Raw genomic sequence first — 22599 nt, 5'->3', positions numbered from 1 at the left:
AGGGCCTGGCATGGCCTGGTTCTGGTCTGAATTGCAGCTTGTGTGCTTGGGCCAGGATGAAGTACGCCCTCCTCAGACGGCATTTGTGGACTTTGTTTTCAGTCTGAAGAGAGATAAGAACTGCCTTTATTGAATTTCATAATTGTTGCTGGTGCAGTAGGTGTCAGAGTGATAAAGCCTGTCTTGTGTTAACTTTGAGCAGAATCTGGGAGTGTGCAGGAAACAGAAATTCCCTTTTTGGATTTGGAAGGCATCATTTTGATGCAATAAGAACCTCTAGAGCATTACGAGTTATTTGTCCGTTTGTAAAACTAGGAGAAAAGTATTTCCCTGCCATTGACGATGGGAAGACTGTTATTACAGTGTAGTTACTGTAAAAAACACTGCGTGAGTCCTCAGTTTTGCTTTGAAACAGCTTGCAATTGTGCGTAGCTAAGTGGGATCACCCTTACAGGATAAGCAGTAATTACAGCTAGTGCTTTATATATGCTTGTGCGTAGGTAAACTTTAAAGGCCCATGTTTAATGTGGTGGAAAATGCTTTCAAATTACTTCCTTATAAATTGGTTACAATTCCCCAGATTAAAGGTTTGAGGACTTAAAAAGAGAGCTTGTGTGCTGCAAAAGGTTGCCATGTAACCTGCCGCTTTTGGCTTTTTGTTGCTAGCTTGAGATTTGTACTTTGACTCTTCTCCAGTCTGTACTGGCCCTGCATCCCCTTGTTTCAGAGGAGTTATTTGCTGCTTGCTGTGATGTCAGCAGAAACAAGTAATTTTCCCGTATGCCAGCTAATGGTTCTGCTGCTGTTCTGTGCATCTTGGATCTGCAGACAGTTAACTCTTTGCTACAGGGCTGTGTAGCACGCGGTCCTGAAAATCCAAGCCCCTGTCTATCAGTGCTATTTCTTTGTAACTGATAAATGAAGACGTGGCTGAGCAAACTGAAGGTGTGGCTAAGCAGCAGCTCTGTTGATAGTCACTTCACAAAGCACACATCTTTCCCCACGGATCTAAAAGCCCCAGTTTGAAAATAATACAGTACACGTGTAAACTCTACCAACCTAATACAGATTTCCCTCCATTCTTCTGCTGTATCTTGAAGTAGAAGTTTTGTGCTTCCCTTTTGTCTTTAGTTTCCCAAACAAGCAGAAGTCTGCAGAACCATCTCCCACGATGACCAGCACCTCTCTGGGCAGCAACCTCTCAGAACTGGACAGGCTTCTCCTGGAACTGAATGCTGTTCAACATAATCCCCCAAGTGGCTTCCCAGCAGGTAAGGAGTAGCAAGACGTTTGGTATTAGTAGATAGTTTGCTTCCCAAAGTAATAGCCTACTTTCTCCTTCCAACATCCCTTCTGAGGGAGATGCCCCCAGCCCTGATCAAAGACTCATTTAGCATGAATGGGACCTTTTGAGGTCCAGTACCATACTCAAACTCGGGCCAATTTTAAAATTGGCTCTAACTGCACAGTTTCAAAGTTAGATTATGCTGCTCAAATCCTTGTGCATTTAAGTTCTGAATATCCTCAAAGATGAAAATTCCACAAGGTTTCCGGGCAGCTCGTTGCTCCTCCCTCTGATCTGCATGTGTGTATGGATCTATGCGTCTGAACTACTCTTTTCTGCTCCTCCCTTCTAAAGACGAGGCCAGCAGAAGCCCATCACTGCCCGGCGTGACTGGACCTCACTATGTCATCCCAGAGAGCAGCAGCTCTGTGGGAGGGAAGGCTGCACCCCCTACAAAAGAAAAACCAAAGCGGAATGGCGGGCGTGGGATTGAGGATGTGCGTCCCAGTGTGGAAAGCCTGCTGGATGAGCTGGAGAGCTCAGTGCCAAGTCCAGTGTAAGTGGTGTTTTGGGGACTGCTGGCTTCCCTGGGGCTGGACGGGCTCTTGTGGGAGTAGTGAGGCAGGGGAGGGACAGATGCTGCGGGGCAGTGGCGGACAGAAGATGGGATTTGTCTGAAGGGTGGGAAATTCGACAGGCATATGAGGATGCTGGTGCTCTTCTATCTGCTGCATCTCTTCCTGGATGGAAAAAATAACGTGTCATGTAACTAGCAGCATGTTGAACTTGGATGTATAGCTGGTCACAAATACCCAAATGTCTGGTGAAAGAAATGTTTGGTTGTATTCCGTGCCTTCATGGCTGAGGTGTATGTGCGTCTACAGTTGTGTTAGACGTGGCAGAGAGAGGAGACCTGTTTCGTGTGGAGGTTGGATGTGGGGGGAGGGCTGGCCAGGGTGGGCTGTGCTGATGAAACTTGCTGTGCTGTGCTTGTTTTGGGGGGACAGTGGGACTTTCAGTCGAGGAGGGCTCCCCCGTGCCTAAATGCATTCTTTTTTTCTTGTCAGCCCTGCAATCACTGTGAGCCAAGGTGAGGTGAGCAGCCCCCAGCGCGTCACTGCCAGCCAACAGCAGACCCGTATATCTGCTTCTTCAGCTACACGAGAACTGGATGAGCTGATGGCCTCCCTCTCCGACTTTAAGGTGCCCCATCTTCACAACTTATGCTTCATCTTGTCCCTCCCCATGTCCAGACACTCTTGCCTGTTGGCCGCGTCTGCTGACCTTATTTGGTCTCCCAAATGGCCTCTTTACCTCTCATCCTTACTGGGAGAAAGTTCCTCTGGGGGTATTTGCACTTTGTGTGCTGCTGTAGGTTCTTGACTTCTATAAATTCTCATCACTGGCATGGGTAAGGCAGTTCTGGGGTCTGTTTTTCCTTCCATCCTGCAGTTTGTCTGTGTTTGGCAAAGATAATGAGCTCAGTTACTGCTCAGTGCAGGGTGAATTATTTTGCTGTGCTGCAACTTAACAAGAAGTAGGGGAGCATGGGACACCATCTGCTTATTGACAGAGACCAGGCTCTCCTGTTCTATGGGATGGCCCCCTCTGGAATGCATTTTTACCCTGATGTGCTTTCCCTGAGGAGGGTGTGTTAGGGGCTTAAAGGCGTGTGGTATGAACACCGAAGCCCTTGCATCAAACAGCTGGAGGCTTCAAAGGTTCCCGTCTTAAAACAATGTCACTTGTTCAGCTCAAAGTAGGGTTAAAGATTGGGCTTCCTGGGGAGTGGAGGATGGCAAACAGTATTCAGAATTGTGTTTACAAGTCAACCAGTTGTATCGCAACGGAACCGCTACCGGTGCTTCAGTCGTGAGTGGCACATAGAAAATCCCATAATAGGAGAAGCAGGGGAGTAACTTGCCTGTGGTCATCTTGATACATGAAGTTTTTGGCATATGTCCTTGGATGACTTATAAACGCAGAGATTTCTTATTCATAGAGGTATGCTATTGTTCTGACGCTAGGTGATTAACTGTGGAGTTTGTTTTCATGCTATTTCGTTTACCCACAATCATAGCAAAAATGTTCTTGCTTTCTACTTTCAGCTGGTTTGCTTAGAGCCTTACTGAATTATTTGCTTGAATTTATTCTGAGGTGGAGAAGCAAATAGCTAACATATTCTGTATGTTGTCATTATTGGGTGTGCCTTTCTTACATGTACGTGTAAGTTTGCTTTGTAATCCTAAGCAAGTCCCTAACTCACAGGGCAGAATCTGCTGATGCTTGGTGTTTCTCGCCTGTGCTGAACTCCATCTCCTCCTGCCATGAGTTTAGGTTTGAGGCAGACAGAGCTGAGCAACACTTTGTGAGAAGTAAACAGGACAGTCAAACACAGCTTTGCTGTGGTTATTTGTGGTGGTCGTTCTCTCTGTGCCACGTTCGTGTGAGTACTTCCAAAGCGTGCTGTGGATTTCGTGGAGATCCCTACAGTACCCGGAGTTTTGACCAAGCGTGTGAGCTCAGAACCCAGCAGTGAGCATGCATGCTCCACGGGACTTTACTTGCCCTGTACTTGCTGGGCTTTAGTTCAGTCTGTGGTCTGTGACTCGTGTACACGATTTTGTGAGAATGAAGGAGTTACTCACTGTTTGCTCTGGACTTACTGTAGTTTGTATGTAGTCAACTGCAAACAATGACACCTTCCTGTTGCTTTTTTCTCCATATTAGGTCCTGGGGTAGAGTGCAGGATATCCACAGCTATCTGTTCAATCTGTTCGCAAAATGGCACAACTGGGAGGCCGGAGAGTTTCCACCTGTGCTGCTGGCAGCATACCTTGCCTTGCTCCTTCTACACGCTGTGGGAGTGCCAGGGCCTCGTGCCCCTGCCGTTCTTATCAGGGCTCAGAAACAAGCTCAGGGTGTGGTTGTTGCCACAAGCCTTTTGCTCCTTGGTGAGCTCTTGGCAACTGGGAATACCCTTGCTCAGCATTGACTTTTTTTTTTTTCAAGATACAAAGAGGGGACGTTTCTGAGTGTGGGTGTTCAAATGCTTTGCAGTCTTGGGAAAAGGCCTGAGATTCTTTGTGTAACTCCATTAAAATTGCATGACAGTCTAGCTGCTTTCTGTAATGCTGCCCTCCTTCTTGGCTTAGTTTCTGGTTGGACTTTGAGAACAAACTGAAATGCAGCAAAATTTTAAGATTTGAGCTCTATAAACACAGCATTAGGATTTTTGGAAGGCGTTGAGCACATCTGTATATGAATATTCTTCCCCTAAAGCACCAACAACATGGTTTCTGTGATCACTTCCCTGTTGTTAATATTGTCCATGGCTGCTTTTAACAGCTGCTCTCCTTCTTCCTGTTCTCCATGTTGCTTCATTTTCCTTTCAGTCCTTCGTGTTTGTTTTCACCTCCCGTATTTGTGCCAACTAGTGGTGTTAGCTTGTCTGTAAAAATGGACTTGTGGTCTGTTCCAGTGGCAGGATGGAAGGGAGAGAAGTGGAGTCTTTCCTAAAAGTGGAAGATGAAAGGCTGTTGTTCGAGTGCCAGACCTGCGTGGGGCTGCAAGAAATAGGACAGAAAAACCCAGTCCAGTATGCAAATAGCTGGAGCTGGTACAACTGCAAGTTCCAGCAGATGGGGGTGGGAGAGGTGGCAGCACTGATGTTTAATTTCCCTCACACCCCAGGGTAAAAGCTGCTGTAACAGACTGATACATTTTATCATCATTTTTCTCACTTTAATGAGTTGCTCATTCTCTTTGCTTACAGAATCCATTTGATTTTTGGTTATCTAGCTCATCAGCGGCCATGGAGATTACTTAATGCACTTGGTTTTTCAGCCTCTGCCATTCCTGTGTAATACGATGCCTGCTTGCTGCGTGGTGAGGTGCTTGCCTTTAGCTGTGAACTGCTGTGTGTGCAACCTTGCTCTGAATTTGGAGCTAGTATGTTTTTAATAGGCTGGAAATACTTGCTTTTGAGCAAAATGACAGTCTTGCTGTCAAAATGACCGGCTTTAATTTTAGAAAGCCTAGAAACTGAGTAAATATGAACCTTAGCATAAAAACTGGTTGCTTTTATGGGTACATCTGGGGGGTATAAATACAGGGAGGAGGGCAATATTGGCAAACTTGTTATTTTAACTGAGGAATGTACTTGCTAGTTCTTCTCATCTGGCCGTGCTCCTGAAATGAGGAGCAACCTGTGATGAATTGTGGTCCCCTACCACGTTCCAAGTGGTCTCCCTGTAGTGCTACTGCTGTGACTTCACAGATTTGTGCGCTTGCCATCTCCTGACCCCTTGGGATGGTAGCTGCTTAGGCCAGCTGAAGGGATACGTCTTTTCCACCTTCTGGCAGATTTTGTGCATGTTCTGGTTAATTTTAGCCTTCAATTCATGGCAAGTGTCCCAGAAAGGTAAGTAAAGACTGAGATACTGTGCACGGGCTTAGAAAGTTGTGTGCCCTGCTATGTGAGAACGTGAGCATCTAACTTCTTAAAGCTTCTTTGGAAAGCATGGCGAAGAATCAGAGCAGCTCTTGATAGCTGTCGGATGTGGGAATCCTTAGGCTAGGTTTTTAAAACTGGCAGGACAGCGTTGGCCTGAAGTTGGCCTGGCTAACCCGCTGTTCTGATTGCCTTTCTTTAAGGAAAGGGAGAAATGCCAACTTGTCTCCTAGAGCTCAGCCAGGAGCCACTGGAAACAGGGAAAGGAGGATCCGTGATCTTTTTTTTTTTTTTTTTAAAAACACCCTCTAGTCAAGGAGAACCAAAAACTTGGTATCAGTCACTCTTGTTAGAGTGTATTTTGGATTAAAATTAATACTGATTTTGTTACAATGTAAATGTGGAGATGGCTAGATTAGCCTGTTCCCCTTAGGCCACAATCAAAGCAGAGTTTACAAGGGCGTAGAGCGACTGCCAGGCTTGTTGAGATTCAGCGTGTCACGTCCAAGGTGAGATTAATGATGTGGGAAGAACAAAGCCCATGTCATCTGTTCTTGCTGTGCTTGCCCCGAAGCTTTGTTTTCATTGCCATGAACGTAACCAACTGCAGCACGCTGTTAGTGTATCAAGAAAAAGAATGTCAGGGTTTGTTCTGTTCATTGATCGCTTTTTTCAGCTTCGAAATGTAAAGTCTACATGGCTGGCTGTGAGTAAGTTGCTAATGTGACCTTTACTCACAGTCCAGACATTCCTGGGTTTGTTGCTGGCTTCCCGGCAGCTGTCGCGTGCCCCTGTCACAGCTGTAGGTGAACACGAGGTGTTGCTTAGGAGGGCAGCATAGAAAAAGGATCTTGATGGATGTAGAGCTTCATATCCTGTGATCTCATGCAAAGATCAGCACACTGTCACGTTAGTTCTGCTCTTTGATATTTCGTTCTCTGATGTAAGACCCTGGATCGACATGGCTCCTTGGTTTGGAGGTCACAGTTGTTACAATGCTGTATACCATGCTTTTTTTTTTCCCCTTTCTTCTATGTTTTTTTCTCCTTGTTCCTTCTGTCTCCTTTCTTGCAGACTAGTTCCACTATCTCTCTGATTTCTGAGCCCTCCCCAGAACTGGTTCCCAACTCAGCAGACGCAGACTCCAGCGACTCTCATCACAGCTTAACAGTGCTTTCCTCTTCCAAACGCCCTTCTCCGAGTCACAGCGGGGACTTGGCAGCACCAACATCTGCCCCCTCAGCAGTCCTCCGCGCTGGGGAAGGCGGTCACGTTGTAGCTCTGCCTGCTTCAGGGCATTCTGCTGCTCCTCCACACATGCCTTCTTTGCCACAAATGGTCCCCGTGCCCCCTCCGCGCGTCTCTTCTGCTGCTCGTGGGGAGCAGTTGACCTCTGCAGGCTTGGTTAGGCTGAGCAGAAAGCCTGACTCTTCTAGAAAGGCTTCCCAGGCCGTGCCAGCTTCCAGCGTGGAGCTTCTGTGTAGGTCTGCTGAGGTGGAGGCACAAGGCCTGGAGTTGGCGAAAGCGAGTGAGAAAAAGGAGCAGAGAACAGACCCCAAAATCTCAAGTGTCCCAATTTCAAATACTGGAATAAATGGTCAAGGGAACGGGCAGATAGCTAAAGACCCGGGCCAGCAGGGAGCATTCAGGGATAATTCAGCCCTTCCTTCTCAGGGCAGAAGTGTGGAAACAGCTTTAGATGAGCTCTGGGCTCTGGAGCTGGCTGAGCATCTGCCAGAAGTACACGGAAAGCATGAGAAGGTTTTGAGTCCTGTGTGTGAACCTTCTGTCACAGCCCTGGATCGGCAGGATGTCTTCCCAGACACTAAAAAACAGTTGGGATTCGTTGTGGAGCAAGGACAGGAGCTAAAAGCTGAAGTACCACGTGAAATCCAAGTAGATGGCTGTCCTGATCTGGGCCAGAAGAGGCAGAGCAGAGGGAGAACTCCTAGGAAGGCAGGTGCTGCTAACATGACCAAAGCCAGAGGAGAGCAGGAAAACGAGCAGTTCACAAGCTCTGCAGTTGCTCCCCAACCTCCTGAAAACATTTGGAAAGCCGAATGGGATCAGCTGCACGTCTCCAAACCACCCATTGAGAGGATCTCTGCGTCAGGCCAGGCAGGCACCGCATGAATGCAGGAGCAGGATGAGTCCAGGCGTGACCTGACAGCTCACTAACGTTTGTGTGTGATGTGAGAGCGCCTGGGCTCGCCCGCACTAACAGCATGCAGTGCCGAGCAGCGTTACTGACAGCTGCATGTCACGGGCGTGTCGAGTCCCCTGCTCTGTCCTGTGGCCTCCTCTGCATGTCGGTCAGCAGGACGGAGCATGGCAGGCTGTAGGGACTGCCCTGTGAAGGGGAGTTTTATTCCCCAACTGGAATAAGGCAGATGGCCTCTGAAAAGCTGAAGGGCTGTTTCATGCCTCCGGAGGATGTTCCCGACTTGGGATGGCAGCTCCTCCACTCTGCGGAGCCTTTTTAGGTCTTGTTGCTAGACCTGTCGGTGTTCCTTCCAGCCCTGGAAGTACGCTTTGTGCACCAGCCATCTCTGACCAAGAGTCTTCTCCCTGTAAAGGGCAGACACAGAGAGGCTGCCGTGTGTCCTTGCGATGCCGAGGTTTCTTTAATGCTCGGCGGAGCGGTCGTGCTGCACCTCCTATCTTGGCTTCCTGCTGGGTAATCTTTCCCTTCCTTTTCTAGATAGTTATTTTTGGCTGCAGTGATTATCCTTACGGGGTTTTTCCTTGCACTGAGTCACTGTTCTGGGCTGTGCCAAAAGGAGTTTTGGCATTGTGGAATAAATGTCATCACTCTTCCTGCTCTGCTCACGGTTGTCACTAATAGCCTGAGTTTGTGCTGTTGCATCTTGAGGCTTGCCCTTACCTTGCTCTTCTCTGCTGATACTGTTACCTTTGTCATTTAGATTAAGTCTTTAATCAAGAGGACAAAAGAGACCTCGAATGTACATCCAGTGAATCGGGACCTCTCTCCAAGGCGTAAGCTAGGTCCTGCGATATTTCACAAGTCAGAGTCCCAGGATCACTTGATTGAAGAGCTGCAGGACAGACTGGGCATCGCCAAGCAGGAGGAACAGGAGGAGTGGAAAAGCCAGGATGACTGGCTGACAGAGGGGGTCGTTATCACTGCCACACCCCAGGGAGAAGAGCAGAATGGTGGACAGCAAGTAGAGAAGGTAGAAAGGAGGGGCATGTCTTGGGAAATTCCAGCATGTCCCTCTGTCCAGCATTGCGTGGAGGTGCAGATTCAGTCTGAGTGTCCTAAGCAAGACAAAATGAAGAACTAGCTCTTTCTGCTCACCCTTGCCTGACCTGAAAAGGGAACTGGCTCTCGGGTCCTAGTTCTCCCTGTTTAAGAATTGGAGTAGTATCTGAGGGCCCCGGTAGTGGAATCTGTTTGGGTCTGCTGCTGTCGCATATCAAATATCCACGTGGGGATTATTTGAGAGCCATGCTGAGAGGCCTGGCATGGAGGCAAGCTTTGCTTTCTGCCTCTGCAGGAAGTTCTGGGTGGAAGATGGTGCTCCTCCTCAGAGCGACACAGAGAAACAAGTTTTCTAGTTCCTTGTCCCTTGCTTTTTTGCTGCTTTTTCCCCTTAGATAAAGAAGGTAAAAAGCAGCAGCCTCTGTTCTTACCCACTTGTGCGTGGCTGTGGCAGTGAGGCTGACGTCCTGTTTGTGCTCGGGTGCGCACCCAAGGAGGTTCAGAAAAGGAAGGGGGAGAGCACTGGGCGGTAAAGACTGGGTTATCGTCTGGTCTGCGCTCCCAGCCTTCCTGGTGCAGGAGGTGCTTGTTGGTTCCTCTTTGGATTTATTCACTCTTCTTCTTCCTCCATGTCTTTCTAGGTGGTTTTCCCTCCAGAGTCCCCGCACCCCCCAAGGAGGACGGTCTCTGTTTCAGCCTCTCCCCCGCTCCAGCCTTCCAAAGAAGCTGCAAAGACAGCCCCTGCTAACGCTGCTCCCCCTCGTGTCCCTGGCCCCGTACCTCTCCTCCCTCTCCCACCTCAGCCTTCCCACCCACCGTCTACCTCAGCTCCTCGTCCAGTCTCCTCCTCCTCCTTCAGCTTGGCTCCCCAGCCTCTCTTCCAGTGGGAGACTTCTGCTGCTGATTATCATGAGCTTTCTGTTGGGGGCACCCCTCCTTCTGAAGATCCTGGGCACTCCTCTCCCCAGCCTTGGACCCCTAGCACCAAGACAGTTGTTTCTGTTGGCTGTCAGACTGAAGATGAGGCTTTCTTCCCACAGATGCAGGCAGGCTTGTCTTTTCTGTTTATTTTCTTTTTCTTTTTAGCAGAATCTTGTCCAGTCTAACCACTGCTCCCAGCTTGGTAGCTCAGCAGATGTTCAGGCAAAGGCTGGTGCTGAACCGTGTGGCAGGAGAGCAGAGCCGTCGGTAATAACAAATCAATCCCAGCAGTGCCTGTCTGGCACTGCGAAGTGCACGTCTGTGCAGTAATCGCTGGGGTGCGTGTGCTTCCTGCCTGCCCTTTGTACAGCAGGGATCACATTGGCTGTATTTTCCTCTGACATGAAAAAGGTGGCTCTGAAACTAAGGCTCAGCTCCCCCTGCCAGAATTGTCCTTGAAGTAGGGAGAGGGATGAAAAAAGACACCAAAATCTCAACCCTTCCTGTGGTGGTCCGTGTGGCTAGCTGCCCACAGTGCGAGTGGGTTTGGGGAGGAGGTGGTGTGATCAAGGGCTGTGCTCTGCACCCCCCGCCAGGGAAGCGCTGCGGCTCCAGGACGCTGGGAAGTCTTAATTACATGTGAGCAGCGCGGCGGTGTGCCGTGGGGTTTGTACAGGTCTGAGCCGTGAGCAAGCCTCTGCATCGTGACCTGTTGTGCTTTGCAGGTGACCTCTGCTCCTCCCCTCGTCGGCAGTGCCAGTCTGCTGGCTGCTCCAGCACCCCTGGGCCCCCCCAGCCCCGAGAAGGCAGGACCTCCTTTCTCTTTGCATGGCGTGCCCTTCTGGGGGGTGCACGTGCAGCTCCCAGTGTGGGGAAAGTAGCTTTTTGTAGAGCGTGGCGTGTTGCTTCTCGAGCTCTTAGCTGAATATGAGTGGTGGCAGGTCTCATGGGTGCAGGGCGGGAATTTGAAGGGCCTCTGCTTGACGGATTTGTGTGGTGCTGTGCTGGGTGTCCCCTTAAACAGCAGGCACTGGAAACAGGAGGTGGAGGCAAGCCTTCCTCGGTGGGGACTCGTCTGTGAGCTGGATCCCCAGGCCAGGTAGATGCTGTGGTGTCCCCAGGTCATTGTGCCTGCACTGGGGTCACCTGTGGCTTCTGGAGCACCCCAGGTGAGGGTGTTGCTCCGCGTTGAATTCATCTCCTATCTCTCCAGGTGGCATTTATCACTGGTCTCTGCGCCTGCCCTGCCTGGTGGCCACAAGCCCCTGGCTAGTGAGGGAGGGAGGATGTGATCCTGCTCCGCCCAGCCCTTTTCCTCCCGCTGTGCCGTGCAGGAAGCCCTGGCTTTGCCCCAGGACTCTGGCCTGGTGTTGTGCAGGGGCCTGTGTCTGTCTCCTGGGGAAGTCTCCCTGGGGTGCTGAGCTGTGGGGCAGTCGCCGTAACCGCTCGGCAGCCGGCAGCGGCTGGAGGCGGAGGGCTGCGGGCACTGGGGCTGGGCTCTGCTGCTGGGGGCCGCGGGGGTGGCTGGGAGGGGACAGCTGTGCGTTAGGCTCCACCAGGGAGCTAAAATTAACGTATGGCCTGAGAAATTTTGTACAAACAAGTGGAAAACAGGGTTGGCCGCTGGGTAAACTGGCTGACTGCAAGTGGGAGCAGGACGAGGAACAGAGCTCCTCCTGGGGCTGGAGGGGGTGGTTCTGCCAAGCTCTGCCAAGGCTCTGAGGTGCTTCAGCATGTCCTGCCCCCCGGCTGCGATGGCAGCAGGCTGGGGGGGTGTTTGCAGGCACAGATTTTGTGTCTGTGTTTAATCTGTCCTCTTAGTAGGAGAAAACATGCTCCAGACCGACGTCTCAGGGAGGGATTTCTTTTGGGTCTCTCTAACCCTGGCAGTAGGTATCGCAGTGCGGAGTCAGCTGAGATAATCTCTACCTCGTTGTTGCAGTTTGCCTGCAAAGGGGGCTTTGGTGTCCCAAGAGCACACATACTTTGTTCCCAAGTTATGAACCTAAGTAAAACTTCTCCCCCTGGCCTTCTTTGGGAAGCCTTTGTGAGCTGCTTGTGCTGTGAGCTCCAGAACCTGCCTCTGAGACAAGTACCGCGATCCCCTTCCCCGATCCCCTTCCCCGGCACCCCGCGCGCATTTCCAACAGACGTGGCAGTGTTTCCTCCGCAGTCTGCTGCCGTGGAGGCACTGCCCTCTCTGTAGGTAAACACCAGGCAACTCCGACTGTTTCCTTCCTGCTTCCACTTGCTCAGCTTAGGCGTGGGATGAGAGCCACCTGATGGGGCGAGGGAGACTCGGCAAGGAGCGGTGCGGACGGAGGGAGGGAAGAGCGAAGGTGCTTTGGCTGAAAGGGAGGTGGAGCATGGAGAGGAGAGGGGTCTCTGTCGGAGAGGACGACAGCGAGCAGCAGCATAGGAGCAGAGAGAGGTCAAGGGGAAGAGGCCCTCGGATGGCGTCTCTGCTTTGTCAGCTGGCCAGGAGCTGATGAGGTGAAGGGAGATTTTCGGCAGAGGCTTAGAGAGCGCTGTACCGACTGGTTGGGGTCTGCTAGTAACTTCTGCTCTGTGCAGCAAAGGAAAGGCAGATCCTTAGTTCGCAGCTCAGCTGTTACACATCCCAGAGTCTCTGCATGGGCAGAATTTGTGCGTACTTGATCCTGGCTCTCACCAGCTTCTGTAGCTGTCTCCTAGCAATCTCCTGTCTCTGCAGAAGAGCCGCTGGCAGCGACAGCAGCCCTTTTCCTGGTCAGGGCAGCACCGCTTGCCTTACAGCCTCTGTTTTCTCTTCCCTGCAGTTCATGGCGCAGGGGAAAGCTGGCAGCAGCTCCCCGCCGTCCACAACCCCCAAACCTGGCAGCCAGCTGGACACCATGCTGGGAAGTCTCCAGTCCGACCTGAACAAGCTGGGAGTAGCTACGGTTGCCAAGGGCGTCTGTGGAGCCTGCAAGAAGCCGATCGCTGGGCAGGTGGGTCGAAGGTGCCACCCCGGTGCTGAAGCTTGGGCTGCAGCTGGGCGTAACGGGGAGGGCTTTTTCGTGAGGCTGAAGAGACTGGAGATGCTGGAGAAACTGAAGTACTCTATTTATCCACTGGCTAGGTACGCTGTAAGCTCCTCCAGTGACCTCTACCCTGCCCTTGAGGGACTGCCCTCTCCTGAGATGATAGGTAATTCAGTTTTCATGCTACCCCAGTCCAGGGCTCACTTGAGTAGTAGATCTTGTCATTCTTGCTGACCTCCAGCTGGTAACTTGTCATGTGGTCGAGGGGAGAGCGAGACAGAGTTGTCCTTCATAAGCTGTCTTCCCAACAGGTAGTTACAGCCATGGGGAAGACCTGGCACCCTGAGCACTTCGTCTGCACCCACTGCCAGGAGGAGATCGGCTCACGGAACTTCTTTGAGCGGGATGGGCAGCCCTACTGCGAGAAGGACTATCACAACCTCTTCTCTCCTCGCTGCTACTACTGCAACGGGCCGATCCTCGATGTGAGTTCTGGGGGGTTACGAGCCCTGACACGAGGTGCCGCAGGCCTCGGTGTTTAAAAACTCCACCCATGCGTCCTGGGTGAAAGATGTTGTCTGGGGACTTCGATTTTTCCTTTGCACTGGCTCTGAAAGGGAAACAACTTGACCCAGTCCAGTTCTTAATGAACTTAATTAATGAGACGGGTTAGTCCCTCTTGCCTTCACTGAGGCTGTAATCCCTCAGAACGTGGCTCTGTCATTCTGGTAACGATTCCCCAGCTCCTGCCTGTTGGTAGCCTGTAGTAAGAGGCACCAGTGTGCTAGTCCTGAGAGCTGGACGGGGCCCTGTGTAAGGGAGGAAGCTGTGTGTAAGATCCTTTTAGGGTAAAAGTGTGCTGTGGGGAAAGCCCGAATGAGCCAGAGTCAGGAGAACTGACTCAGCTCTGTAAAGGACAGTCTATTTTAATGCACGCACTTGTCAGCACCAACATTAATGTGTTCTTCCACCCAGTGCCCCCTTGTTCACCTCCAAGCTGAACCCATGATTAACATGATTGTACTTTGTTTCTTCTGAACAGAAAGTGGTGACGGCTTTGGACAGAACATGGCACCCTGAACACTTCTTTTGTGCCCAGTGTGGAGCTTTCTTTGGACCTGAAGGTATTACTGGTTTATGCAAGGGGAAAACAATCTCTTCCCTGAGCTGCAGACAAGTGTGTAAGGCAGAGCTGCTACTAGGGGCCAGCCTGAGAGATGACGGGAACTGCTGAAGGCAGAAGTTCCAAGGGAAATAGCTGTTTATGCACAAAGGATACCACCAGGAATTTTTTCTCTCTCTCTCAGTCTCTGGAGAGGAAAAATATGCATGTGCATGTGTGCGCATGGGACAGGAAGGGCAGCAGAATGAGGAACAGCTGCCTGCTGTGCGTGAGGGGGCGGGAAGGATGATCCTACCCGCGCTGGTTTCTCCAGAGCTTGGCTGGCCATAGGTGAAGGTCAGGAGCTGATGCTCTCTGTTCTTCTTTGGCAGGATTTCATGAGAAGGACGGCAAAGCCTACTGCCGCAAGGACTACTTTGACATGTTTGCTCCCAAGTGTGGAGGCTGTGCCCGGGCTATCCTGGAAAACTACATTTCTGCCTTGAACACCCTGTGGCACCCTGAATGTTTTGTCTGTCGGGTAAGAAGCCCAAGGTCCTTTGGGGCTGCTCTATGACCCCTGTCATTTCCACCCTGCGGGCCTCTGGTCCCTTATCAAGCAAAATGTGTCTGTGGGGTCATGAAGGACAGCCAGATAAAAACACGTCAACACCAAGCACCTTCTTGTTCCTTTCCCGGTTTACAAGAAACTTTCTAGCTGCTTTGCTCTTTCTGTTCCTGCAGTTATGGGCTTCTGCAGCAGCTCACAGATAAACAGAGGCATTTTCTGTGGCCTTAAACAATTATAAGCTAAGCTTCTCTCTGAGCACTTGCCTCAGCAATCAGATTTTGAGGCTCTTCCTCCCATGCTCCATCTGACAATGTAAACTAATGAGACTGACCTTGTTCAGGCAAGGCAGTGAAGTAGCGGCAGGCTCCATGCAGCAGGCATAATAAACAGGAATACTGCAGATTAAATGCTTGGCGCTCTTTCAAAGTGCCTTGTGAATATTAACTCTTACAGGCCCCAAGAGATGAGCAAATACAAGCCAGGCTTTCCTACAGTGGGAAAGAAAGGCAGAGACCAGACTGAGCAGCAGAATCGCGAGCTGCAGGTTCGTGGTGTGACTGTGACCCAGCGTGGAGCGTCGAGCCGCTGGTGGCCCTGCATGCTGGATGCTGTGCACACAGGTCCGGCTGCGTGTGATCCCACGTGATCCAGGGGATGAGGAAGGTGCCTGGGCTGAGCAGCACCAGGGTTACGGAGATCTGGCTTCAGTGGGCCTTCCTGCTGCCACGTTCAGTCCACGCGGCAGGATGTTCATCTCCCCTCCCGGGCCATCGCCTCAGTTCACTGCTTGCACGAGGAGGGGAATCTCCCCGGCCTTGCAGGGAGGATGGGGGCTTCTGCCGCAGGTTCTGCTGTCACGTTCTCAGCTGCCTGGTACTGAGGGCGATGACGAGTACTGGACTCCAACAGGCACATGGCGGGTGTGTCCTCGTCTATGCAAAATCATTAGCACTGTGGAAAAAACAAGGGTTTCTCCCAGTAGGGATGCGCGTGTGCCTGGTGGAGGTATTTCAGGGTGGAATCCAAATCCTACACAAAGCGTACCTCCGTCATGCCAGCCATTCCAGAGAGCACTTGTAAGTAGGAATTGTGCCTTGTTTTCCCAGCTGGACCTAGTGCCACGTTCGTTAGGTTTCGCTGTAGGAAAGCCTTTGTTGGTCCCTGCCTTCCGCCTCCTATTGTGGGGAAGCCAGAGTGAGATTAGGAGAAAAGGGGAAGGTGCTCTACTCTGTTTCCTGTCTTGAGGGAAGGAGCAACATTCTTCGTCCTGGCTGAACGCATCTGGTAACTCCTATTTTCTTTGTGTGAGAGAAGCCAGCTGGAAAGGGCTGTGGTTATTTCCCTTCCTTCTGGCTCTGTCCGTCAGCCTTTCCTTGGAAACTCTTCCTGATGGACAGACTTCGGTTCTGTGGACAGCAGGATGATGTTGAGAGCTCGTGCCACGGAGTGGAGGAGATTTGTGGAGCCTCCCACATCCCCGGCTTGTTACTGACTCTGTCCCCTTGTGCTTTCTCCCCCTGCAGGAATGTTTCACACCGTTCATCAACGGCAGCTTCTTCGAGCACGACGGGCAGCCCTACTGCGAGGTGCATTACCACGAGCGTCGTGGCTCGCTGTGCTCTGGGTGCCAGAAGCCTATCACAGGACGCTGCATCACTGCTATGGGCAAGAAATTTCACCCCGAACACTTTGTCTGTGCCTTCTGCCTCAAGCAGCTCAACAAAGGAACCTTCAAAGAACAGAACGACAAGCCCTACTGTCAGAACTGCTTTCTCAAACTCTTCTGTTAGAGGCGTCCTAGCTGGGAGCTAAGCATCTTTCTGCCTCCCCCCGGGCAGTTCTGTCTCTCTGAACGTTACTGTGATTTCGAAACCTTCCCAGGCAGGGGAGAGGGCGGGTGGGGGGTGGGTGGTAGTGCTTGCTGCTGCTGCCAGGAGGCAGCAGCTCCAGAGACGGACCATTAAACTGGAAATGCCCTTGCTGTGTCTCAGCAGAGAGAGGCGAGTCCCCTGGTCCCTGTGTGCGGCTGGGTGTGACTGACAGCTGAGCTTAGCCCGAGGGCTCCACCAGGGAGCTTCTCCTCAGCCCCCTCCTGGCAGCAGGAGCCTTAGCCAGTACGTTTCAGCCCGTGTCAGCGCTCTGAGCACACCCTGACACTGGCGGGCAACGCAGCCCTCTGTCCTGACACCTCTCTGAGGCTCCTAAGCGCAGCCCGAGCGGTAGCACAGCGAGGGCACCCTGCGAGCTCAGCACCACCCTGCCTCCGCTCCCTGGGGCCGCGGGCACGCCTGGCTTACCAGGAGCCTCAGCGCAGGCAGCCAGGACCCTGCAAGGGTCTCTCCAGTTCCATTACACTGTAAGGAGTTGATACCACTTTTTTTTTGTTGTTTGTTTGAAGAGGAATCAAGGTATTACTGTGTTTTTTTTTTTTCTTTTCCCCTAGTTGGTTATTCCCTGCCCTCTCCAAGCCCTGACCATCCCTCCGTGCCGCTGAGCGCCCCTAGGGTGACGTGCGGGGCCAGGCACCTCCCTCAGCACCCACTCCCCTCGCCTGCTGCTCCCAGGAGAGAGGCAGTGGTGGCATCGTCCCTTCTTTAGGAGCAGGGAGGTTAGGGACAGCCTTCATCACCCATCCCCGTCACGAGTGCCTGTGGTGTGCGTGCGTTTATCTGGCCTGAAGCTCTCCCACCTACCAGGCCCTGCGCTTGTCGCAAGGTCGGGGAGAAGCGGAGGGGTTTAAGAAGCCAGGGAAAAAAAAAAAAATCCACCCTTTGTATGCTTTCTCCTTCCTCTCTTTGCTAACGAGACCTGTCAGCCCTCGGTATTTCCTTTCTGCGCTCCTGTTAAACGTGTTCCACGGAGAGATGCTAGAGCAATAACCTTTTGTACTGCCTGTTACCGGCATAACAAGTCCCCGGGGTCGGGTGTGTGAGGCACACTTGGTTTTACTATCGAAATGAATACTGTATCCTGCCTTTGATAAGATTTCTACACTGATTTTGAATTCATATCTAATTTGCTTTTAATCCTCTTATACGGAAATTGGTTTTGAAGTGATTTTAAGAAAGCGCCTTTTATATCTCGAGCTGTGCTGTTCCAGGCAGCGTGCCCGCGGGGCTGCCCGCCTGCCTTTGTAACCTCGACGCTGTGTTAAACCGACCTGCCCTCGCCTGCTTCTTTCGGGGGGGGGGCGGGCTGCGGCCGGGGGCAGGGACCATCACCTTTATTTTATTTTATTTTTATTTTATTTTATTTTTATTTCATTTTTTTCATTTTATTTCATATTTTTCATTTCATTTCATATTTTTCATTTCATTTTTTCATTTTTTCATTTTCATTTTTTTCATTTTCATTTTTTTCATTTTATTTCATTTTTTTATTTCATTTTTTATTTTATTTCTTTTTTATTTTTTTTTTTATTTTATTTCATCTTTTTTCATTTTATTTCATCATTTTTTTCATTTTATTTTATCATTTTTTCATTTTATTTTATCATTTTATCATTTTATCATTTTTTTCATTTTCTTTTATCATTTTTTTCATTTTTTCATTTTATTTTTTTTCATTTTATTTTTCATTTTACTTTCATTTTACTTTTTTTTCATTTTATTTTCTTTTATTATTTTTTTTCCCCCTTTTATTTTATTCTTTAATGCGCCCAGGCGGGTGGGCTGTGAGCGCCTGGGTCACCTAGGCGCGGGCTTTGAGTGTCGCTATAAGCTGTGACCTGCTGGCCGGGGGTCGCCTCGCCTCCGGGAGCTCGCGGGGAGCCGTGGGGCGATGCTGCGGGGCGGGGGAGCCGGGAGCCCCCGCTTCTCATTTCCCCAGCCCCCTGCCTGCACCCTGGGGGGGAGGAAGGGTGGGGGATGCAGGCCCTGCGCTGCTGCGGGCGCTCAGCCCGCTCCCTGCCCGGCCCCGCCCCGGTGTGCCCGGCTGGGCGGTGGGGCGCCGGGGTCAGCGGCGGGCGGGCGGGGGGCGTGGCCTCAGCCCGGGGGCGTGGCTTCAACCAGAGGGGCGTGGCCTCAACCACGGGGGTGGGGCCATCCGAGGTCTTCCTGCGCTGCGCGGTTACGGTGGGGGCGTGGCTTGCCTTCAGGGGGCGTGGCTTCCCCGCCGGCTTCTCCTCCGGCCACCGGGGGGCGCGAACCCCGCCCCGCCGCTCCCGTGAGCGACAGGCGCGCCGCCCAACCAGCGCGGCCGCTCCGCCACGGCTGGCGGCCGACCAATGGGGTGAGGCGGAGTCCGCCCGTGGCTCGCCGCGATTGGACGCGGGCCGCGGTATAAAAGGAGGCGGGCCCGCCCTCCGGCCTTTCTTTCCCGGAGCCCTCGTGGAGGTAGGAGCGCGGGGCGGGGGGGGCCGAGGGGGGCCTTGGGGAGCCCTGAGGGGGTCCTGGGGGTGGTCCTGAGGGGTCCGGGGAGGCCCTGGGGGGTCCTGAGGGCCCCTGAGGGCCCCGGGGAGGAGGAGCGGGAGTGGGAGGCGGGCAGGGCGCCGAGCGGAGCCGCCTCACCCGCGCCCGTCCCCCGCAGGCCTCAGCTCGTCTTTAAACCCGCCGGGCGATCCTTGGAGCACCGCCGCGATGCCCAGGGAAGACAGGGCTACGTGGAAGTCCAACTACTTCATGAAAATCATCGTGAGTCTCGCTGCGGCCCGGCGCGGCCGTCGGGAGGCGCCGCCTGGGGTCGGGGAGCGGGGCCGGGCCGGGCCGGGTGGGTTTTGGGGCGCGGCGGGGCCTCCGGGCCGCTCTGCCCTGCGCCGGCTCTGCCTATACGGTGCTGTTCTCGCCGCAGCAACTGCTGGATGATTACCCGAAATGCTTCGTTGTGGGAGCGGACAACGTGGGATCCAAGCAGATGCAGCAAATCCGGATGTCGCTGCGCGGGAAGGCCGTGGTGCTGATGGGGAAGAACACCATGATGCGCAAAGCTATCCGCGGGCACCTGGAGAACAACCCTGCCTTGGAAAAGTGGGTGACGGGTGTCTGAACGGCCTCCTGGGTCCTCCCTTTGGGAGGGGATGTGTGAGGAGTGGTACTGAAGGCTGTCATCTTTCCTTCAGGCTGCTGCCTCACATCCGTGGGAACGTGGGCTTTGTTTTCACCAAGGAGGATCTGACTGAGATCCGGGACATGCTGCTGGCCAACAAGGTAGGGGAACGAGCCCTCGCTGCATCTCTGAGCTGGGTGATATTGAGGGAAAAGTGAAACTGAACTTTTAAGAGGGGATACCTGGTTATCAGGAGTCCTTGGGGATTGGGAACTAGGCCCCTGCAGCTGTAGCTGAGTAGCTCTTCCATTGCTGTCTCGTTCGTGTGTGCCTGGGTGATGTCTGTCATGCAGGAGCATTTTGGGAAGGAGTTGATGCCATTGCAGGGGATCTGAGAGGTAAGCATTCCTTTGACGTACCTTGTTTCTTCTTTCTCCAGGTGCCAGCAGCTGCCCGTGCTGGTGCGATTGCTCCTTGTGACGTGACTGTGCCAGCCCAGAACACCGGTCTCGGACCTGAGAAGACCTCCTTTTTCCAGGCCTTGGGAATCACCACGAAGATTTCCAGAGGAACCATTGAAATTCTGGTCAGTGAGCAGTGTGGCGGTGGTGGTGTTGAAGCCCTCCCTTGATTGAAGGGCCCTTGCTGCGATACTGCGTGGAGTTGTCCTTACATCCAGCGTTCATGTGGAGGAACAGGAGGTGTAACGATCCAAAATCCCATTCACGCTGAAGTACTGTATGAACAGTCTGCTTGCTTCACTTTGGAACTTCTGAGGGCTTGGTTCGGGCATGCAGTGGGGTGGGGAGAGGGATTTACATTCCTCTGTCAGATCTGAGCTCTTCTAGAGGAATTCACGAGCTACCCATAGGGAAACAAGGCGGTGCTCATCTCTTGGTTGAGCAGCACTTGCTTGTGTGGTCCAGGTCTCTTTAGAGGTGAACTCTGAGCCCATTTTACCTGTGCTCACCTGTTCCTTTATCTGTTGCCATTAGAAACATGCCTTTGTGTCACTGCTGCGTTGGTTGGCCTGAATTTCTTTGTGCACATTCACTAATTTTCCTCCTCTTCCCTTAGAGCGATGTGCAGCTCATCAAGACTGGAGACAAAGTGGGTGCCAGCGAAGCCACCCTGCTGAACATGCTGAACATCTCCCCGTTCTCCTTCGGGTTGGTGATCCAGCAGGTCTTTGACAATGGCAGCATTTACAATCCTGAAGTGCTGGACATCACCGAGGATACCTTGCACAAGCGTTTCCTGGAGGTCAGTGCCTCAGCCTTGTGTTCGTTAGGTTCAGCTCTTCGCCTACGTGCTAGAGGGAAAACGGGCAGCAGGCGCTGCCCCGGAACGAAGCGTCAGCTCTGGTGTTTGCCGCAGGCTGTAGAGTCTGAGTGCCCTGGAGAAGCAGTCGCAGAGCACCTTCTGTAGGTGTTTTTGACCAAAGCAAAGGAAAACGTACTGGACGTTCATTAAGTGGGGTGCGTGGGATCAGTGAGTGTGTAAAGGTGGTGAAGCGTTTGTGCAATCTGGAAGCTATTTCAGCGAGCGTTTGAAATCTTTTAAATCCTGATGTCTAATGCAGTGGGGCTAGGTTCCTTGTGCACGTTGTGTACCGTCCTGCGTTGTGTTGGCAGCACAGAGGCGTGCTGTCACGGTTTCTCGTCCCGGTTATTTCTCGCCACAGAAACACGTCTCTCTCTCCTCACAGGGCGTTCGTAACGTTGCCAGCGTCTGCCTGCAAATTGGGTACCCGACCATTGCTTCTGTGCCCCACTCCATCATCAACGGGTACAAGCGGGTCCTGGCCGTGGCGGTGGAGACCGACTACACCTTCCCGCTGGCCGAAAAGGTAACGGCAGCGTCCGCCCCGCAGCCCAGAGCCTTGTTAAAAGTGCAGCGAGCACTGCACAGAAACACCGTGCCCGCTGCCTACCCTGAAGGGACTCGGAGCTGCCTCTGGGCACGAGCAGGACGGAGCCGTGTGTCCTGCGGAGGGCGCTTGGCTCTGTGCGATGAGCATGGAGGCAGGAGCCCCGTCCCCTGAAGCCCTGCCCGCCCAGGGCTGCGAGACTTGGGTGCAGGGGGCAGCCGGGTGCTGGCAGCCCTTGGGCTGCAGCCCCGCGGCGACCCCGCGGGCACGGGAGGAGCGAGCTGGGCCCTGCCTGCCCTCCACCCCTAGGGCAAGCGCCTCATTCAATGCCTGCCGAGCTGCACAGCCGGGGTTCAGCCCCTGGGCGCGCTTGGTGCTTCCCCCCGTTACCTTACCCCTCTCTCCCCCCGCAGGTGAAGGCCTTCCTGGCAGACCCCTCGGCTTTCGTGGTGGCCGCCCCGGCGGCAGCCGAAACGGCCGCACCCGCCGCAGCCACCGCCGCCGCGCCGGCCAAGGAGGCGGCCAAGGAGGAGTCGGAGGAGTCGGACGAGGACATGGGCTTCGGCCTCTTCGACTAGCGGCGGGCGCGGGGCGCGAATAAAGGCTCTTGGACCCTGCGTGTGCCTCCGCTGCCTGCCTGCGGGGGGGCTGGGGGGGGGTTCGGAGCCGTTCGGGTGGGTTCGGAGGGGCTCGGCGGGGTTCGGCGCCGGCGTTCGGATGGGTTCGGAGCGGTTCCTCTCGACTCGGCGGGGTTCGGCCGCGTTCGGCCCCCTTCGGCTGCGTTCGGCCCGACCCGACGGCGTTCGGCTCCACCCGGCTGCGTTCGGCTCGCCTCGCGGCGCCGTCCCCATGGCAACGCCCCCTGCCCGCCGGCAGCGCGTGCGCCGGCCGCCCCGGAAGCGCCGTCTCCTTCCGGGGCACAGCGGCGCCATGGCGGCCGACACGCAGGTGAGTGCGGGCCGCGCCCGCCCCGCCCGCCCCGGCCCGGCCCCGGGCGGCTCCGCGCCGCTCCCCCCGGCCCTTCCCGCGGGGGGACGCCGGGGCTGAGCCCCGAGCCCCCGCTGGGCCTCGGAGCGGGGCCGGGCGGCGAGGCCCGGCGGCTGCGGCGCTGGGGGCCGGGCCCCTTCCCTGTGAGGAGCCGGCCCGGGGCCAGCGGGGGTCCCGGTACAGCCCGGGGGGGCCGGGGGGG

General features: G+C 53.5%; 3 protein-coding genes across 22 annotated transcripts in view; all 3 read left to right on the top strand.

Annotated features, from left to right (window-relative positions):
• PXN (paxillin) overlaps nucleotides 1-17716 on the top strand; it is a 48856-nt gene extending 31140 nt beyond the window's left edge. For all 19 annotated transcript variants that reach the window (XM_040576574.1, XM_040576575.1, XM_040576578.1 and 16 more), the window contains 8 exons: nucleotides 1132-1271; nucleotides 1640-1841; nucleotides 2353-2488; nucleotides 12681-12851; nucleotides 13196-13369; nucleotides 13927-14008; nucleotides 14379-14527; nucleotides 16081-17716. In XM_040576574.1, the coding sequence (XP_040432508.1) occupies nucleotides 1132-1271; nucleotides 1640-1841; nucleotides 2353-2488; nucleotides 12681-12851; nucleotides 13196-13369; nucleotides 13927-14008; nucleotides 14379-14527; nucleotides 16081-16347 (1321 nt within the window). In that variant the 3' untranslated portion in view covers nucleotides 16348-17716. The remainder of the gene's footprint in view (nucleotides 1-1131; nucleotides 1272-1639; nucleotides 1842-2352; nucleotides 2489-12680; nucleotides 12852-13195; nucleotides 13370-13926; nucleotides 14009-14378; nucleotides 14528-16080) is intronic.
• A 927-nt stretch (nucleotides 17717-18643) lies between these two features.
• RPLP0 (ribosomal protein lateral stalk subunit P0) lies at nucleotides 18644-22027 on the top strand. Its single transcript, XM_040576596.1, has 8 exons — nucleotides 18644-18891; nucleotides 19085-19188; nucleotides 19346-19521; nucleotides 19614-19701; nucleotides 19980-20126; nucleotides 20618-20803; nucleotides 21249-21389; nucleotides 21824-22027. The coding sequence occupies exons 2-8, from the start codon at nucleotides 19135-19137 to the stop codon at nucleotides 21986-21988; spliced, it is 957 nt and encodes a 318-aa protein (XP_040432530.1). The 5' UTR covers nucleotides 18644-18891; nucleotides 19085-19134; the 3' UTR covers nucleotides 21989-22027.
• A 264-nt stretch (nucleotides 22028-22291) lies between these two features.
• The window catches only part of GCN1 (GCN1 activator of EIF2AK4), a 43124-nt gene continuing 42816 nt past the window's right edge, over nucleotides 22292-22599 (top strand). For both annotated transcript variants that reach the window (XM_040576571.1, XM_040576570.1), the window contains exon 1: nucleotides 22292-22358. In XM_040576571.1, the coding sequence (XP_040432505.1) occupies nucleotides 22341-22358 (18 nt within the window). In that variant the 5' untranslated portion in view covers nucleotides 22292-22340. The remainder of the gene's footprint in view (nucleotides 22359-22599) is intronic.

This window comes from Cygnus olor, chromosome 17, assembly GCF_009769625.2.
Source record: "Cygnus olor isolate bCygOlo1 chromosome 17, bCygOlo1.pri.v2, whole genome shotgun sequence".
NCBI lineage: Eukaryota > Metazoa > Chordata > Aves > Anseriformes > Anatidae > Cygnus > Cygnus olor.
Note: the sequence above shows the minus strand (reverse complement) of the source record. Positions and strands in the feature narration are given on the sequence as shown.